Below are 20,126 nucleotides of genomic sequence, written 5' to 3'. Positions count from 1 at the left end.
GCGAGTTTGCTGGCCAATTAAGAACAGGGATACCATGGTCCTTAAACCAGATACTGGCTGCTTTGGCACTGTGTGCAGGTGCCAAGTCCTGTTGGAAAATGAAATCTGCATCTCCATAAAGTTGGTCAGCAGCAGGAAGCATGAAGTGCTCTAAAACTTCCTGGTATACGGCTGCGTTGACCTTGGACCTCAGAAAACACAGTGGACCAACACCAGCAGATGACATGGCACCCCAAACCATCACTGACTGTGGAAACTTTACACTGGACCTCAAGCAACGTGGATTGTGTGCCTCTCCTCTCTTCCTCCAGACACTGGGACCCTGATTTCCAAAGGAAATGCAAAATTTACTATCATCAGAGAACATAACTTTGGACCACTCAGCAGCAGTCCAGTCCTTTTTGTCTTTAGCCCAGGCGAGACGCTGAAACCCATGTCTTGCATACGTCTGTGCGTAGTGGTTCTTGAAGCACTGACTCCAGCTGCAGTCCACTCTTTGTGAATCTCCCCCACATTTTTGAATGGGTTTTGTTTCACAATCCTCTCCAGGGTGCGGTTATCCCTATTGCTTGTACACTTTTTTCTACCACATCTTTTCCTTCCCTTCGCCTCTTTATTAATGTGCTTGGACACAGAGCTCTGTGAACAGCCAGCCTCTTTTGCAATGACCTTTTGTGTCTTGCCCTCCTTGTGCAACGTGTCAATGGTCGTCTTTTGGACAACTGTCAAGTCAGCAGTCTTCCCCATGATTGTGTAGCCTACAGAACTAGACTGAGAGACCATTTAAAGGCCTTTGCAGGTGTTTTGAGTTAATTAGCTGATTAGAGTGTGGCACCAGGTGTCTTCAATATTGAACCTTTTCACAATATTCTAATTTTCTGAGATACTGAATTTGGGATTTTCCTTAGTTGTCAGTTATAATCATCAAAATTAAAAGAAATAAACATTTGAAATATATCAGTCTGTGTTTAATGAATGAAAATAATATACAAGTTTCACTTTTTGAATGGAATTAGTGAAATAAATAAACTTTTTGATGATATTCTAATTATATGACCAGCACCTGTATATATATATATATATATATATATATATATATATAAATTAAACTAGATTTAGAAAATGTTTCTAATTTTTATCACCCATGATCACATTGAGCTAGAACACGAATTGCACTGCTCCTTCTTTACCAAGAAAAACGAGCTTAAATGAACTTATTAACACGTATCACTGAGGGTTGTAATCATGAATTCTGTAGCAGGTGTTGTTAAAGTAATGTACTGTGTAAAGGACAGCCCTTCCTCGCACCATGTGATCACCAAGGAAACTTGTTTCAGCACCATGGTTAGCGTACAGATCATCTTAATTGCGGCTACTTTTCCCCTTTCCTTCATTCTAACGGGTTGTGATAACTCACTTGACAATCACTCCATGGAGACTGAGTAACATCAAAACACAGGAGAGGAACAATTTGGTGAGTTAACAGCCTATTGTACTCTTTAAAGTGCCGTCTTCCGTGACGGTAGCCTATGTTGTAAATAGGTTAGAAAAATAATCTCAATCTTGAATTGAGATCGCAGGATTGCGTTAAAAATGAATGTAGCCTATTTATTTTTTGCTCTAAATATTTTAAATTGCAAAATAAATAAATAAATAAATAAATAATGGAGATTGTAGAAAAACTCCTTGAGGTAACAATTGCAGGTTACCACTTTTTACAGTGTGGAATGTCTTTGCCCTCCGATAGATGCTTAACTAGCCACGTGAATTAGTCGTTGGGCACTTCATAACTGAGTGAGACAATAGGGGGGACTTCATCATTTTTTTTGATTATCTTTGATTATAGCTCTCATAGGCAATCAGAAATTGTGACCTCATGCATACTCAAATGTGTGGATATTGCTATTGACCATTTCATTACTAAATCTTTTTATTATTATTATTATTATTATTATTATTATTATTTTATCTGAAGCGTAATGCATGTGAGCAATGTGCAGGATGTAAAGGTGCAAGAGTTGGCAAGTTATGCTGCTGTCCACAAGGAACATCATGTTTTTATTTTTAAATGCCTTTTAATAAGACAGGATGTCTGGGAATATCTACATATTTTTTGTTGTGTAAAATGCATTGAAAATCCTAAATAAAGTCATGAGATGCTACTGCACTGCTTTGTTTTGCTTTCCTATTTAGAATGGCTACTGGATGAAAAGCTAGTAGCCTATTAAGCCTAATGTTACTGTATGTGAGAGAGTAAGGAAGTGCAGTTCTTCATATATTTAGGCTGCCTCAATTGCTTCTGTCTCTTCATGTAATTCCAGACAGATTTGATGTTGAGATCAGGGCTCTGTGGGGGCCATTCCATCTGTTGCAGGACTCCTAGCTCTTCCTCTTTTCAATTCTATTTGTAGAGGGAAATTTTAAAGAACAAACAACTCGCACACTCTGGACAAAAGTTTAGCCTACATCCCTTAGTAATGTAGGCCTACTGAAAAAATAAATGACAAAACCTAAAAAAAATATAAAAATTTGCTTATTGAGGTGAAATCTAAATTAACTGGTTTTATTCAACTCAAATATATATATATATATATATATATATATATATATATATATATATATATATATATATATTTGAGTTATACAGTGCCTTGCAAAAGTATTCAGACCCCTGACCAATTCTCTCATATTTCCGAATTACAAATGGTACACTGAAATTTCATTCTGATTGATATTTTATTTTAAAACACTGAAACTCAAAATCAATTATTGTAAGGTGACATTTATTTTTTTTTTTTTTTTGGAAATATATTAATGAAAAAAAAATGAAATATCTTGCTTGCATAAGTATTCAACCCCCACACATTAATATTTGGTCGAGCCACCTTTTGCTGCAATAACTGCTTTAAGTCTTTTGGGGTACATATGTACCAGCTATGCACACAGTGACAAAGTGATTTTGGCCCATTCTTCTCGGCAGATTTGCTCCAGGTTGTGAAGGTTGGTTGGGTGACGCTTGTGCTTGTGGACTCCAATTTTCAAATAGTGCTACAGATTCTCAATAGGATTGAGATCAGGACTTTGACTGGGCCACTTTAGGACATTTATCTTTTTGTTCTTGAGCCACTCCAGTGTTGCTTTGGCCTTGTGCTTGTGATCATTGTCATGCTGAAAGGTGAATTTCCTCCCAAGCTTCAGTTTTTAGCGGACAGAGGCAGGTTCTCTTGCAGTATTTCCCTATATTTTGCTCCATCCATTCTTCCTTCAGTTCTAACAAGATGTCCAGTCCCTGCTGATGAGAGACATCCCCACAGCATGATGCTGTCACCACCATACTTCACTGTAGGGATGGTGTGTCTTGAAGCATAGGAAATGTTAGGTTTGCGCCACACATAGCGCTTTGAGTTTTGGCCAAAAAGCTCTATCTTGCTCTCATCTGACCACAAAACCTTCTCCTGCATCGCAGCTGGGTCACTCACATGCTTTCTGGCAAACTCCAGACGTGCTTTCAGATGGTACTTTTTGAGTAATGGCTTCTTTCTTGCCACCCTCCCATACAGGCCAGCATTAATATGGTCTTGATATGGTTGACTGGTGCACCATTACTCCACTCCCAGCCACTGAACTCTGTAGCTCCTTCAAAGTGATTGTTGGACTCTCTGTGGCTTCTCTCACAAGTCTGCTTTTTGTTAGAGTGCTGAGTTTTGAGGGACGGCCTTTTCTTGGCAGTGCCTGGGTGGTGTGGTGCAGCTTCCACTTCCTAGGATTTAGGATTATTGATCCAACTGTGCTCACTGGGATATCCAAACATTTGGATATTATTCTGTAGCCTTTCCCTAATCTATGCATTTTAATACTTTATCTCTAACTTTTGTGGAATGCTCTTTGGTCATCAGATTCAAAGCCTGATCAATGATCCTTCAACAATGGGTTTTTTTATCTTGAAAATGTGATTGCAATTTATAATGATTTTATATAATATATATTTGCTATATCCCAACATAAAACCAGTGTCACCTAACAATAATTGATTTTGAGTTCCAGTGTTTTAAAATAAAATATCAAACAGAATGAAATTGAATTGCACCATTTGTAATTCAGTAATATGAGATAATTGGTCAGGGGTCTGAATACTTATATATATATATATATATATATATGTATATATATATATATATATATATATATATATATATATATATACAGGTGCATCTCAATAAATTAGAATGTTGTGGAAAAGTTCATTTATTTCAGTAATTCAACTCAAATTGTGAAACTCGTGTATTAAATAAATTCAATGCACACAGACTGAAGTAGTTTAAGTCTTTGGTTCTTTTAACTGTGATGATTTTGGCTCACATTTAACAAAAACCCACCAATTCACTTTCTCAAAAAATTAGAATACATCATAAGACCAATAAAAAAAACATTTTTAGTGAATTGTTGGCTTTCTGGAAAGTATGTTCATTTACTGTATATGTACTCAATACTTGGTAGGGGCTCCTTTTGCTTTAATTACCGCCTCAATTCGGCGTGGCATGGAGGTGATCAGTTTGTGGCACTGCTGAGGTGGTATGGAAACCCAGGTTTCTTTGACAGTGGCCTTCAGCTCATCTGCATTTTTTTTGGTCTTTTGTTTCTCATTTTCCTCTTGACAATACCCCATAGATTCTCTATGGGGTTCAGGTCTGGTGAGTTTGCTGGCCAGTCAAGCACACCAACACCATGGTCATTTAACCAACTTTTGGTGCTTTTGGCAGTGTGGGCAGGTGCCAAATCCTGCTGGAAAATGAAATCAGCATCTTTAAAAAGCTGGTCAGCAGAAGGAAGCATGAAGTGCTCCAAAAGTTCTTGGTAAACGGGTGCAGTGACTTTGGTTTTCAAAAAACACAATGGACCAACACCAGCAGATGACATTGCACCCCAAATCATCACAGACTGTGGAAACTTAACACTGGACTTCAAGCAACTTGGGCTATGAGCTTCTCCACCCTTCCTCCAGACTCTAGGACCTTGGTTTCCAAATGAAATACAAAACTTGCTCTCATCTGAAAAGAGGACTTTGGACCACTGGGCAACAGTCCAGTTCTTCTTCTCCTTAGCCCAGGTAAGACGCCTCTGACGTTGTCTGTGGTTCAGGAGTGGCTTAACAAGAGGAATACGACAACTGTAGCCAAATTCCTTGACATGTCTGTGTGTGGTGGCTCTTGATGCCTTGACCCCAGCCTCAGTCCATTCCTGGTGAAGTTCACCCAAATTCTTGAATCGATTTTGCTTGACAATCATAAGGCTGCGGTTCTCTCGGTTGGTTGTGCATCTTTTTCTTCCACACTTTTTCCTTCCACTCAACTTTCTGTTAACATGCTTGGATACAGCACTCTGTGAACAGCCAGCTTCTTTGGCAATGAATGTTTGTGGCTTACCCTCCTTGTGAAGGGTGTCAATGATTGTCATCTGGACAACTGTCAGATCAGCAGTCTTCCCCATGATTGTGTAGCCTAGTGAACCAAACTGAGAGACCATTTTGAAGGCTCAGGAAACCTTTGCAGGTGTTTTGAGTTGATTAGCTGATTGGCATGTCACCATATTCTAATTTTTTGAGATAGTGAATTGGTGGGTTTTTGTTAAATATGAGCCAAAATCATCACAATTAAAAGAACCAAAGACTTAAACTACTTCAGTCTGTGTGCACTGAATTTATTTAATACACAAGTTTCACAATTTGAGTTGAATTACTGAAATAAATGAACTTTTCCACGACATTCTAATTTATTGAGATGCACCTGTATATATATATATATATATATATATATATATATATATATATATATATATATATATATATATATATATATATATATATATATATATATATATATATATATATATATATATATATATATAAGGCCTAGTGGTGGCATAGTGGGCTAAAGCACATAACTGGTAATCAGAAGGTTGCTGGTTCAATCCCCACAGCCATCACCATTGTGTCCTTGAGCAAGGCACTTAACTCCAAGTTGCTCCAGGGGGATTGTCCCTGTAATAAGTGCACTGTAAGTCGCTTTGGATAAAAGCGTCTGCCAAATGCATAAATGTAAATGTAAAAAATTTCGTCTGTTCCACCAGCAAAACTAATTTCAAGAGTTAAATCAAGGATAGATAGACAGATAGAATAACAGTTTTAAGACAAAGGTTTTTGTGAAAAATATAATGTGCTGTTTTTATATAAAGACTTTTGCACAGTACTGTATAAATATGTGAAAGACTGCTGAAAATAGTGTTGCTTGCAGCAAGGCGCTCAGATTCATGCAGTACCATTGGAATTATCCGCCTGTTCTTCAATAATGCTTGACTGTTTGTGTATGACATCATAAGACTGACTTTCCAACATGGCGTCGGTTCTAACGGCAGCAATGGGATCGGAGGACCTGACAGCCCATCCTGGATTCAGCGATGAAAAATACTCAATGTTGATTGTCATCGGTGCGCTCTATCGCCCGCACATACTGGACTATATTGTGGTGGAGATTGAAAGAGGTATTCTTTTTCAAATTTTGAGTAGAGGGATTTAAAATAAGAATAATGTTTATTCAAGACTTTTATAATATTAGATTAGAAATTAGCCCGATAACAGTATTTTCTCGTATCTGTATGTTGCAGAACAGGATTCTGGATATGTCATTTTTTGGTTTAAGATACGACTGTCGGGTGGTTGATATGACACAAACAAAATCACACAATGTGACTGGCGTCAGTTTTTCTATCTTTTAGAAATTTAGGCAAAATTATTTGCACATTCGTTCAATTAAACTATCGTGAATAGACATAACGTTTGAACCAACAATAATTCAATATTTATTCAAGTGCCAGCTTCGCGCAGTTGTGCCCTGCACTGCAGTGTTATGGCATCAGGGCACAAACAGCAGACATATGTAGCCACCTTCTCCATCAGCCTGCCGAGTAACAACAGTCTTTGCCTCATGTGTCGATTCGTGTGTGGTAGTTATAGTCTAGTGAAACAAATCGATGTTAATGGTAGTTGCAATATTTTTGTTGTCCTCAGTCAAGGTTTCTCAACCGTGCCAATACGGTTACAAAGAACACTGTCAACATTTAACAGACCTGGGTTTGCATGTTCGTAACCACACCAGCGATTGTTTTTCGCTTAGATGTAAAATGTAGTGACTGTCATTGCAGCCTCCAGTAACGTATGCATTTGTGTATAAACGACAACAGAAAAGTGTGTGTGTGTTTGTGTGTGTGTGTGTGTTTTATGTGTGTTATATATATATATATATATATATATATATATATATATATATATATATATATATTAGGCTAATGTTGAAATATGAAAAACATGAAATATTGACCGCACAGATGTGTGGGTAATCACCATGAAACTGATAGGATCAAGCAAAAATGCAAATCTGTTTATTTCTTTTTCATATTCCCTTTTAATTAAAGGTTCACATAGTATTCTCTTCCTCATTAAAAAAGTTTTAATTTTGAAACATATGTATAAAATCATGACCACTCTAATGAGAGGAAGACTTATATCAGTAACCTTATAAAAGCTGTTTAAATCTACATGAAGAGGGTCCCCGTCATGGAGGCTGCCATGTTAGGATCACATGACTAGCTGAATATAATGCTGCATTCAAGTCCTCCTGGGAAGTTCATACTTACGAGGTCAGCTGTCGTAAATACGATGTGATGTGCGTTCAAGTTATTTTAGTTGGAAAGAATGTACCCGTGTTGGTAGTTCATATTTCTTCCTCTCTTTTTCTCTTACTGACAAAGACAAGAAACTTTTTTGCACCAATGCATCAAAATAAAAGCCACGCATTAGGTGTAATTGATGCATTATCCATCTGTTTTACCATTCTTGTACCGCCAATTACAATGATGGGAAATGCAGTTTTGTTGCTAAATGGGTTATATTTTCTGGCAAACTTTATCGCTATTCTTCATTAACAGTACAAACATGTATACAAACTAAACTGTACAGTCAAAATCCACAAGCATAACTGAATTATTACCAAAAATATAACTCTGACATGACTAGAACACACCATTACTTACTTAATCTCAGCAACCACCTTGTTATTGGACATTTTAACTCATGTATTAAATTAATCAGGGCTGACTGTGAATAGTGAATTTTTGTGATTTGGTTGATTTATAATTTGTACATTTTTGTACAAATTCGCCTCCCTGTAGTATTGTGATGAATTCTCATGAGACTATGTTGGAATTTCTACAAGGACATCTGTAACTGAAAACCATTGAGTTTGAATGATTTTACCTGACTAAAGCTAGTCATGCCCAAACTGTGAATTGCTTTTCAATTTTAGGGCTAGTAGCAGGGGCGCCTTAACGTACGGCTTATACGGGCTGAAGCCCAGGGGCCTACAACTCCCATGGGGCCCAGCTCATGGCCATGGGGCCCATTTTCCCCTATCCATGTTTGTGGGAGGAGCACGTTTATACGCTTTCAGCGCTAGATGCAGTTGTTGACATGGTGACAGTGCGCAACCATTAAAGGTGTTCGTGTAGTGCTTGTTCAATGCACAATTAAAAAATAGTGTTCGTAATGCTTGGAAATTTTCCTTAGATTTGCGTCTCCTTACACAGGTATTCGTGCATGGGATGTGGACTTGACAATCTGCAACTTGGATGAGCAGCTCAAGCTCTTCGTTTCTCAGCATTCTTTGGATCAATCCAAGGACATAAGAGGTGAGTGTCGATCTCTAATTACCACAATAATAATGTTAACTGTCTTCATCAATGCTTTGTTTGGAAGAGACCTTTCTCCTTCAGAGTCATGCAGGGTATGTGCAACTGTGAGGACTGCAAATTTGGGTCAGCAATTAAAGGCTTCAGCTTCATTTTAGGGACTTTAGAATATTTAGTAGTGTTAAAAAAAGTAGGCTACGGTTTTAAAGAATGTTGTTAGGAATCTTTTGGAGCGCATGATTTATGTGCGGGGGAAGAATTTTTGAATTAACAAAGAAGCAACTGTACAGTTCAGTCCCAGCACAGCTGTATATACGCAGGTCTATAAGACAGATTTTCCCACACTCAGTTACACAAGCAAACAAAAGTCAATCTTCATTTCATCACATCAGCATGTCTGATGTAAAAATGCAGATGTTCTCTTTGCTATTAACTATTAGGAGAGAATGATTTATCTATTACATAATCACAAGACCCATGTACAGCTTCTGTTATTTAGTACTGTAAATGCTGGTATTGGGTGGTTTGTCGGTTCTAATTTGCTATTTCAATACTCCCAGCAGAAAGACAGGAAGGAAGTGCTTTCTACCAATTGTTCAGACTTTGGCTGCTGGTGGAAAAACAGCAGTGGAATATTTTCTGCAGTGGTGTAGAAAGAGATTTTGCTGACAAAAACATACAGTATAGAAGTTTGCAGCTTTACTACTCAGGGAAAGCTCACTTTTTCATTTGCATGACTCTAGTATTGTTTGGGAATCCACTGGCAGCACTGAAGTACAGTGAACTTTGACATCCTTAACCTTTTACATTTTCCACAGAATGTGCTCTAGCACTGTAAAGTATTAGGAATGGAATAGCTTTAATAATGTAATGCTTTATAGAGAGAAGGCAAATGTATGGTTAACCCAAAGTCTAACTTTGAGTTAGATTTTGTTTGTCCTATACTCCCATTTTGATTTGAAACTTTTTTAATTACATAAAACATCAAAATGTGGAAGTGCAGGTAGTAGAATATGCTCCAGAATGTGCTTAATCTTATTTATCTATTCATTAATTTTTTTGCTTGACTTTGCTTTGCTATCTGTTCTGGCATAACTGTACTGTAAAAGGATTTCATTTACATGGAGTCAAATATTTAAGTTCTTACACAGAACAGGTGTATCTAAAGCGCACACCTCAAGAAATTAATAGTGCTTTTGGAAAATAAGAAACTGTACATTCACATGAGGTGCAGTTCAACCGACTTAAAAAAAAGTCCAATAAAGTCCAAGACCACTGTTGAGTCAGTTGTTTAGGAAGACAAATGAGAGCTGGTAAAATATAAAAATGAGTGCATCAACTAAGTGCAGCTTTAATTTAATTAAATATGTTACATTAAGTAAAATAATAGACCAAAATGGTACTCAATAGATGCCTGAATATTTTGCTGACAAAAGATTTTGCTAGCTTTCTGAAGCAAAGCCTTCCACCAAATGTCAACTTTAGTCTCTAATCAGTTAATTTTAAATGTAATTATTGTGGATTCCTGTTTCAGATTACAAAAGAAGGCCCTAAAATTTGCTGTTGAGAATTTCAGAAATGCCTGGTGTCTTTGTGTATTTATCCTAATTTATTCCATTATTGGCTCATTTTGTCTGTCTCCCTACAACCCCATCACAGGTCAAAGAACATTGCAGTTCAGCAAAGAAGTACTAGATATTAGGGTTGTAGTAAATCCATCTGAAGAATTTCTCTACTCTGAGGTTTGTGATTTCTCATTCTCTTCCTACATTCCATTTATTTGTATCAGTGAATTGCAAAAGAGAGACATTAAAAATGGTAAGACTGCATTTAGAAAGTGCCTTGCATTACAAGACATTAACCAGTTCAGACCCTTGACATTTTTATGAAATACAAATCCTGCATTTTTATTTTCTGTGTTATTATAAAGAAGCATTAAAACTCAAAATTAATTTGTGTAATATGACATATAATAAAATATCTTATTCACGCTAGCGCCATCTTTGATTTTTGATGGGAATGACAATGAGGCTGTGAGGGATAGACTTACAGTCTCTTCAATGAGCTGTACTGCAGTTTAAAGTGTTTTTGGGTGGTTCCGATCAAAACATTGATAAAACATCTGTCCAAGAACATTCAGTATTCAAAGAACTCCAGACAACACGAGTTATGGAAAATCAGATGTGAACTACAATCTTTATACAGCTTTATACTGTTCGTGCCATTGAAGAGACTGTAAGTCTATCCCTCACAGCCTCATTGTCATTCCCATTAATAATCAAAGATGGTGCTAGCCTGAATAATGTCTATGTCAGAAAATATTATTAATAAAAAATAATAATAATAATAATTAAAAGGAAAAACTGAATTGAAACTTGCATTTACAGCTTGAATGTATTTGAAACTTATACATGCAGAATATTTATTATAAATATTTTTGTAATTAAGTTGCACAGCTTGATCTCAGGCATATCTCGGCACAAGCTTCTGGTGCTCACGGGACAGTCTCTTGAGGAAACAGGGGACCTGGTCCTGCACACTGGACAGTTCACTCCAAATGATTTCAATCAGATCTTTTCAGATGAAGAGGTTTGTCTGAGTGTCAATGTATATGCCAGAAAGTTTAATGTGTTGTCCTCACACTAGCTATGGATTTGAAACCAGCTACTTTAGATAGTATGCAGTTGATTCTATTACATTGTACAGTAGCTATTTTCCCATATATTTGAATTAATGCCTTGTTCTCTGTACATTGCCAACAGATTCAGGCACTGTTAAACTCTGTTAGCACATATAGCAAAGCGAACCTCACCTTAAGCTGCCCTAAAACTGGAAAATGGAAAAACTCTGTGCTAGGAAAACGCAACATAAATGACATTATCGACATTAAGGTGAATCCTTTAATGGTACTACCCAAAATGGGAGGCCTTCAGGAGTTCACAGACCACCTTTCTGAGTCCTTAGAGCCACAGTCTCCATTTGACCTCTTGGAGCCTCCTGGCACAGTGGGATTTCTCAAACTGTTTCGCCCATGCTGCTATGTCTTTCCGGGAGGTAGAGGAGACTGTGCCTTCTTTGCTGTCAATGGCTTTAATGTTTTGGTCAATGGTGGAGCAGATCCACGCTCTTGCTTCTGGAAGCTGGTCAGGCATTTGGACTGCATTGACTCAGTGCTCCTTACACATGTTGGAACAGATAACCTGCCAGGAGTTAACAGCCTGTTGGAGAGGAAGGTTGCAGAGCTTGATCAAAGTAAAACTGACTCCAAAGACAATGAGCAATGGCTGAAAAATCTGATCTCCCCAGAGCTTGGTGTGGTGTTCCTCAACGCCCCAAACAGACTTAAAAAGCTTCAAGGTGACCCTAATGTACTACGAAGCAGTGATCTAGCAGCACATACTTTACAGAATTTGGAAAAACTAAAGATCCCACCAGAACCACTTCTCCGCAACTCAAGTGGCTTGATAGAGCCAGTCATTCTTTTCCAGAAAATGGGAGTGGGATGTCTTGAACTTTATGTCCTAAATCCAGTCAAATGTAGCAAAGAAGTAGAGTCCTTCATGCATAACTGGACAGATAACAGCTCTAAATCCAAGAGCTTAGATATTCCCCTGACCTCTGTGGTCTCTATATGTGCTTTGCTTGTTTGGCATCCTGCCAGCCCAATTGAAAAGATTATCAGAGTTCTTTTCCCTGGCTCTACACCACAAGGTAAGATCATGGATGGTCTGGAGAGGCTGAAGCATCTAGAGTTTCTCAAGCGGCCCATAGTTTGCTCTAAAGATTTTGAAACATTGAGATCAGATAAGACTCCAAAACTTGCAGAGGGTCAGGACAGTCCCAAATCTGGTAACAAGGAACCAAGTACTAGTAATGGTGCTTCAAAGGACCGATCTGTTTGTGGACATTTAGAGCTAAAAGACAAAATCAAAGGCATGAATGGAAATGATCCAAAAAGTGAAGAAAGGCTGAAATCAGTAGACAGCGATGCAAAACTAAAACCTTCTAAACTTGTTACAAGGAAGGAGTCTTTAAAGGACAAAAGCAATGACAAAACAAGCATATCAGACATAAAGAGACAAGAAAATGGACAGAGAAAAAATTCAGGCAGTAAGGATTCTTTGATGAGCAAACCAAAGTCAGGTAACAAAAGGGATGTAAAAACAGCAAAGTCTTTTGGAAAAGATAGCAAGAAAAAACCCACAGGATTATTGAACTCAAATAAGCCTGGAAATTTAAAAAATGGAGCAAAGTCAAATAAGCAGGCTGAAGACAAAGCCAAAAACTTCAAATCTAACAAAGAGCAGCAGAATCAGAAGCTGTCAACAGACTCAGAGGATGTACATTGCTCTGTTATGTCTTCACCAGATATGACAGCAGCATTTCTGGAAATGGATAGAGAACAACATAAATTACTTGTGGAAAAGCAAAACACTGACTCTTGGAACTTGAAAAGTGGCTCTACATGTAATGCACAATCTAAATGTAGTTCTATAGTAAACCCTGGCAAGGCCACAGTGTCTGCAAAACCCTTTGACAAAACAAAAAATGATGGGGCTTTGAAAGACAACATTTCAAAAAATGGGCATGAGGAAGTTTGTGTCAGTCTTGATGAAAAGACTTTAGAGTTAACTTCTCCCAAATCAGGCCCAAATAGTGCTGGCCATTTTCCTTATCACCTGTGTCCTGAGGAGACCTGGGCCTCAAAGGATCATAGTAGCCTTGGGGTTAAGATGTGTCTTGGTTCAGATAGTCAGCAGATGGTACTGTCCAAGTTTTCAGAGTCTAGATGCCCTAAAAGCAACCAGGAGAGTGTCTCTACTTCCTCCAAAGAGAAACATTCTAGTTTCCTGTCACTCAGCTCTTTTAAGGATATAATACCTGATATATCTCCCACTGTTACCACAACTCACTCAATGCCAGCTGAAGTAAGTTCACCACAGTCCACTGAGGTTGATGAGTCATTGTCAATGTCTTTTGAACAAGTGCTGCCTACAGTCAGTGAGTCCACCAACGAAGATGAAACATCCTACTCAAATGGACACCAAGTCAATTCTGATTTCAAAGTAGGGATGTCTTTGTCTATAAAGAAGCCTCACACTCAGAGGGCACTTAATGATGGCTCTGATGGGTGTCCGCCTGGACCACAGGATCTAGTGTTTGATGCTACCCATGATGTTGACCTTTGCTTGGTCTCTCCATGCGAGTTCAAACATTTCAAACCTGCTGGCAATCAAGAGGATCCACTCTCACCACGATTTAGTAACACAAGCCCACTCAACCTTTCTGATGATAGTGACCACTCCCAAGATTCGACTAAGCCCCTTCCACCAACATGTTCCGGTAACAGGCCCACTCATCCAGCTCAGGAGACTCCTCTCACTTCTACCAGTGACAATTTTCCCACAGCTACAGACTCAGATGTACATCTTGGAATAGAGGATTGTCCATCCATTACCGCAGATGGACTTCTAGATTCTGATGAAGAAGCTGCTGTCCAATCCCAAAACATAAATGATGGTTTGAATTCTTATCGACTGAACCATCCCCTGCCTCAGGATCCCCCACCTGCTCCTGTGAAAGACTTGCCTCCTCTTCCACCTCAGCCTGGAGCCTGCATGCCTGATCCTGTTAACAGTGTAAAGGCTGGTGCAGCAAAAGGCAGAAAATCAATGGGAGTTACACAGAGGCTAACATCCTCTAGTATTTCAATGCAAGGCACCAAAACCAGAACTGGAAGTCAAGGTTCCGTTAGTAGCTTGAGAAGCAGCTCAGCTGGAGACACTCTGGCAAATCGGAGCACAAGCTCTGCTCCTCCTAAAAGATTAACTACAGCAGGTTTGAATACATTTTTTGCATTATTATTTATAATGATATTTTTTTCTGAAATAATGCTTTACAGTGAGACATTGCTCATGCTGGACATTGTTTTGATATACAAATACTCTTCTCTGACTCTGAGAGATGTGTCTTGGCCAATCAACAGGTAGCAAGGCTGGCACTTCAGTATACTTGGATCTGACTTATCTTCCATCGGGCCATGCAGCTTCCACTGTTGATGTTGAGTTTTTCTACCACTTGCGATCATCCTATTACATAATAAGTGGGGATGATGCGCTCAAGGAAGGCTTGATGAGGTCTATTCTCGATGCATTACTGGAGGGAAAATCTGTGTGGTCTGAGGATGTGCCGGTTGGTATTTACTTGTATGAACATAAATGTATTACCAGTTGTTGTTATTACCAGTTATAATCATGCACATATTGTGTAGATATACTGTATGCATTTGTAGAATAGATATTTAATTTAACCCACCTGTGATTTTGGGTTATTTTTGGTCCGTTTAAGAGTAAATAAAAGTGAAAAACTAATTTAATATTTATATGGTCAAAATGCTTTTAATTCTTGACAACAATGAATACATGACCAATTAAAAAAAAATAATGATATTTTTATGATACTTGTTTATATTTATGCAATGTCAGGGTGTTTTGGGTGGTAACTAGGGCATTGCTAGGTGGTTGCTAGTGCATTACTAAATGGTTGCTAGATGGTGGCTTACCGGCCCAAGTCAAAAGAGACCATCCCCAGATCTCTCTCTCTCATCTCGCTCCCTAGCTTCCTATGTCGTGAATCAGTATGTTGTGAGCACAAATTAGGGCACTGGAAAGGGTGTTTATCCACTCAGCATTGGGACACTGATGACTCATTTACCTGTGACAAGATTATGAAGTTGCACCTTTAACATAATTAATCAGCAACATCTCTGTTTCAGTGACACTTAATGCATTTTCATTGTAGAGATTAAAACATATAATGTTATGAAAGATAAATGACATAAATAAGGAAATAAATATACAAAGGAGAGTACTTTTAAACTCTTATATTTAAAAGCTCATCCTTTAATGCATTTAAAGACTTCAGAAGATATGACGACAATTCCGGTAAAGGAACATCGTAAGCAACAATGCTCCCTGGTTTATACGGTACATTCTGGGAATTTTGGGGGAGCGAATATTTGATTGCACTGAACGATTTTGCGATAGGGACAGCCCTAGAAATGGCTGACTCCATGGTAAGTGCTCTGACTACTGAATTAGGGAGCTAAATGAGATGCACCCTATGATATCTTGTTCCTTACACACAGCCTCTCGCGGGAGTCGCTTTTACTAAGGTTAGGTTTAGGGTTAGATTTAGGGTTAGGGTTAGGAATAGGGGTAGAGTAGAGTTTCTGTTGGACTCCAAATAAACACAATAAACAGTGTGTGTGAACATCGCATGTGGCTCTACACTTTAGGTAAGCAGGGGGTTACCTTCGAGGCCTGACCAAACAGAAGGGTTAAATGCCACTAAGATGAACTAAGATGTTTTTGAACAGTGGTATGCATTTAGTCTTAGTCTGTGCTCTATCTTAACTTCCAGGTGACCTTGATTCCTACATTTGAATCACTGATGATGCATGAGTGGTACCGGGAAACTCAAGAAAAACAGCGACAACTGGGCATTACAGTCCTAGGCAGCAACAGCACTGTGGCTATGCAGGAGGAGACATTCCCTGCATGTAAAGTAGAGTTCTGTTAGATGGACAGTGATAACATATGCTTTATCTTTTCCACTTTTTGTGAATGTTATGTTTAAAGGATTAGACCTAATCTTACACACTTTGACCACCCCAGATTTAGATGTACATTTATGTTCATGGCAGAGGCTATCTTACAAAATGACTCACAAGAAAAGTGCATATATTGTGCTTGATACAGATTAATGAGCAGGTAGGCCTACAATACACAATGAAATCACAAGTGTTACAGCAACACCATAATTGAATTTACTCCTCCTGTAATGTATTTGGTTTCTGGTTGACAAAGAATAAATATACTAGATTATCAAAAAAGTAAACAATCATAATTAAATGTTGCAAAATTTAACATGGAGGAAGCATGTATGGTAAATTAAGAATGCAGTATTGTGGTAATGCATATGACTGTGAGAGTCTAATAATCAAAAGTCCAATTTGGGAAAATGTGCCTGAACACAATGGAACTACATAATTGCATAAATTGTTTCAAATTCTGACTGTGCATGAAAACTATACCAAACGTAAAAGCAATTGAAAGCATAGGGTCATATTTTTATATATTTTTTATAGCTGCTTTTAAATGTACTTGACAGATATGCTCTGTTTAGTTTGCATTGTTCTTATTTACATCATTCTCCAGTCCCTTTGACTGTTTGGGGACCGGTAGCCTTACACTAACCCACACAAATATGGTATGAATGCACTGCACTATGTAAACTGTCACTTATTGCTGGTAAGAAATCTTTAGAAATATGGTTGCATGTAATCAACAATTTCAGTTGTTTTATGTGGTTAATGGTTGGACATGTTATCTAGCCTTACTGATGAGGAGTAGAAGTGCCAACTGTGTGGCATAAAATATAATATTAACTGCAAATCCTCCAATATCTGTGCCTAATTTGTTTCTGTGAAATGCCAACTGCTGTAGTGCATAATCTAACTATACAGAAACTGGCTGGTAAGTTTGTGGGCTACAAAAGATTTTTAAAAATGTGTAAGAAAGGTGTGTAATTTTCTTACATATACTGTATGTAATATTAATTATATAAATTACAATTATATTAAATGTCATTGTAAATACTGTGTTGGCTCTTTAATTGTGTAAGTATGAGAATAGGACAATGCAAAATAAGATGGAGATTTCAAACTGCATGATATGAATGTCAGAGCAGATTTTTCTATTGAAATACTACCCACCACATTGGATTCACATATTGCTGCTTTTATTTTCCCAACAGCTGGCAATCAATTTTGAACCAGTGGACATTAGGTCCTAGTGTCATTTAGAAACAAATTTGTTTTTGTTTGTTTTTTTTGTTTTTTTTGCTGTGATCTTTCGAACTTGAGTGAGAAGAGGATACCCTACATCACTGCTTTTATTTTTATTAGAGGCTATAAACACAACAGAAATGTTAAACGTGCTAAATATGGGAAACCATTACTTAACCAGACACACTTTAAGCCCATTACTATAGTTGAATATACTCAAAATATTGAGAGAGTAATTAAGCAGGCTAAGCATGTCTCCAAACTTGTGTTATTACGTTACATACCAGTCACATACCTAAGAGGTTTTCACAATAAGTGAACATAACCATTTATGTATAGTTTACTACATTCTAAACCACCCTAATAAGTTACTATGTACAAAATGGCCGCTTGTAAAACATTGTTTGATCTTATTAGATGTGGTCACTTAGCTTACAAGCCGATTCAATGTTAGCACAAATTGTGATTTCTCAGAAAAATTTAAAATGAATTTTAAACAGGTAAAATCTAATAAATCATGTTTGCTAGCTAAAGAATATCACATTGAACAACAAAGTCAAACTAAACCATTTTCTGCAGATGGCCTCCCTTCTATGCAGGAGAATGTAAATGAACCTTGAACCTAATGTCTTTATGTTCAGAAAAAACATTAAATGTATCATAGTTTTGTGTGTGTGTGTGTGTGTGTGTGTGTTTTATTTAAATGTAAATGTCTGTGAAATCCTGCTTGTAAGAAGTAAATTGAATCTTTATGCAAATTAATCTAAACATCTTTTATGTCTAAAAGTTAAAAAACTATTAAAGTGGTTTCTTCCTTTTCATCATTGCCTATTATCTTTTTATACTTTCATACTTTGATATACTATTTTTCACAATAAATTAAAATTGTACCTTTTGGAATCATACGTTTTAAAAAACATATTCCTTTAATGTCATTGTCAGATTTTGTGTTTTAATAATGTTAATAACTCAAAATGATATTTTACAAAATGTTCTCTTTGATCCAGTTGGCAAACCTAACCTGTGTGCATGAGTACTGTCCGATAACAAGAGGAATATGCCTGTTATGAGGTAGATGACAGCAATATCTCTCAGGTGAGTAAGGCGGGTAACAGTATAAAGTTGCTGGGAAATTATTATATATACACTATATTGCCAAAAGTATTCGCTCACCCATCCAAATAATTGAATTCAGGTGTTCCAATCACTTCCATGGCCACAGGTGTATAAAATGAAGCACCTAGGCATGCAGACTGCTTCTACAAACATTTGTGAAAGAATGGGCCGCTCTCAGGAGCTCAGTGAATTCCAGCGTGGTACTGTGATAGGATGCCACCTGTGCAACAAGTCCAGTCGTGAAATTTCCTCGCTACTAAATATTCCACAGTCAACTGTCAGTGGTATTATAACAAAGTAGAAGCGATTGGGAATGACAGCAACTCAGCCACAAAGTGGTAGGCCATGTAAAATGACAGAGCGGGGTCAGCGGATGCTGAGGCACATAGTGAGCAGAGGTCGCCAACTTTCTGCAGAGTCAATCGCTACAGACCTCCAAAGTTCATGTGGCCTTCAGATTAGCTCAAGAACAGTGCGTAGAGAGCTTCATGGAATGGGTTACCATGGCCTAGCAGCTGTATCCAAGCCATACATCACCAAGTGCAATGCAAAGCGTCGGATGCAGTGGTGTAAAGCACGCCGCCACTGGACTCTAGAGCAGTGGAGACGTGTTCTCTGGAGTGACAAATCACACTTCTTCATCTGGCAATCTGATGGACAAGTCTGGGTTTGGCGGTTGCCAGGAGAACGGTACTTGTCTGACTGCATTGTGCCAACTGTGAAGTTTGGTGGAGGGGGGATTATGTTGTGGGGTTGTTTTTCAGGAGCTGGGATTGGCCCCTTAGTTCCAGTGAAAGGAACTCTGAATGCTTCAGCATACCAAGAGATTTTGGACAATTCCATGCTCCCAACTTTGTGGGAACAGTTTGGGGATGGCCCCTTCCTGTTCCAACATGACTGCGCACCAGTGCACAAAGCAAGGTCCATAAAGACATGGATGAGCGAGTTTGGTGTGGAAGAACTTGACTGGCCTGCACAGAGTCCTGACCTCAACCCGATAGAGCACCTTTGGGATGAATTAGAGCGAAGACTGTGAGCCAGGCCTTCTCGTCCAACATCAGTGTCTGACCTCACAAATGCGCTTCTGGAAGAATGGTCAAAAATTCCCATAAACACACTCCTAAACCTTGCGGAAAGCCTTCCCAGAAGAGTTGAAGCTGTTATAGCTGCAAAGGATGGGCCGACGTCATATTAAACCCTATGGATTAAGAATGGGATGTCACTTAAGTTCATATGCGTCTAAAGGCAGATGAGCGAATACTTTTGGCAATATAGTGTATATATATATATATATATATATATATATATATATATATATATATATATATATATATATATATATATATATATATATATTTTTTTTTTTTTTTTTTTTTTTATTTATTTATTTATTTTTTTTTTTTTTGTGATATGACCCTTGGAT

General features: G+C 37.8%; 1 protein-coding gene across 1 annotated transcript; it reads left to right on the top strand.

Moving 5' to 3' along the window:
• Window positions 1-6,388: 6,388 nt before the first annotated feature.
• LOC127441559 (microtubule-associated protein 1S-like) lies at window positions 6,389-17,399 on the top strand. The gene is made up of 7 exons (XM_051699124.1): window positions 6,389-6,537; window positions 8,638-8,739; window positions 10,399-10,481; window positions 11,188-11,328; window positions 11,502-14,577; window positions 14,726-14,931; window positions 16,162-17,399. The coding sequence occupies exons 1-7, from the start codon at window positions 6,390-6,392 to the stop codon at window positions 16,318-16,320; spliced, it is 3,915 nt and encodes a 1,304-aa protein (XP_051555084.1). The 5' UTR covers window position 6,389; the 3' UTR covers window positions 16,321-17,399.
• The last annotated feature ends 2,727 nt before the right edge of the window (window positions 17,400-20,126 follow it).

Source organism: Myxocyprinus asiaticus, chromosome 5 (assembly GCF_019703515.2).
Source record: "Myxocyprinus asiaticus isolate MX2 ecotype Aquarium Trade chromosome 5, UBuf_Myxa_2, whole genome shotgun sequence".
Taxonomy (NCBI): domain Eukaryota; kingdom Metazoa; phylum Chordata; class Actinopteri; order Cypriniformes; family Catostomidae; genus Myxocyprinus; species Myxocyprinus asiaticus.
The sequence above is the reverse complement of the archived record's forward strand: the minus strand, read 5'-3'. Positions and strand labels throughout refer to the sequence as shown.

Bases quoted from the DNA above. Each gene is read 5' to 3' on its own strand.
- LOC127441559 (XM_051699124.1), top strand. From the start codon at position 6,390: ATGGCGTCGGTTCTAACGGCAGCAATGGGATCGGAGGACCTGACAGCC. The intron at 6,538-8,637 runs GTATTCTTTTTC...CTCCTTACACAG, and splicing joins TGTGGTGGAGATTGAAAGAG to GTATTCGTGCATGGGATGTG. The intron at 11,329-11,501 runs GTTTGTCTGAGT...CATTGCCAACAG, and splicing joins AGATCTTTTCAGATGAAGAG to ATTCAGGCACTGTTAAACTC.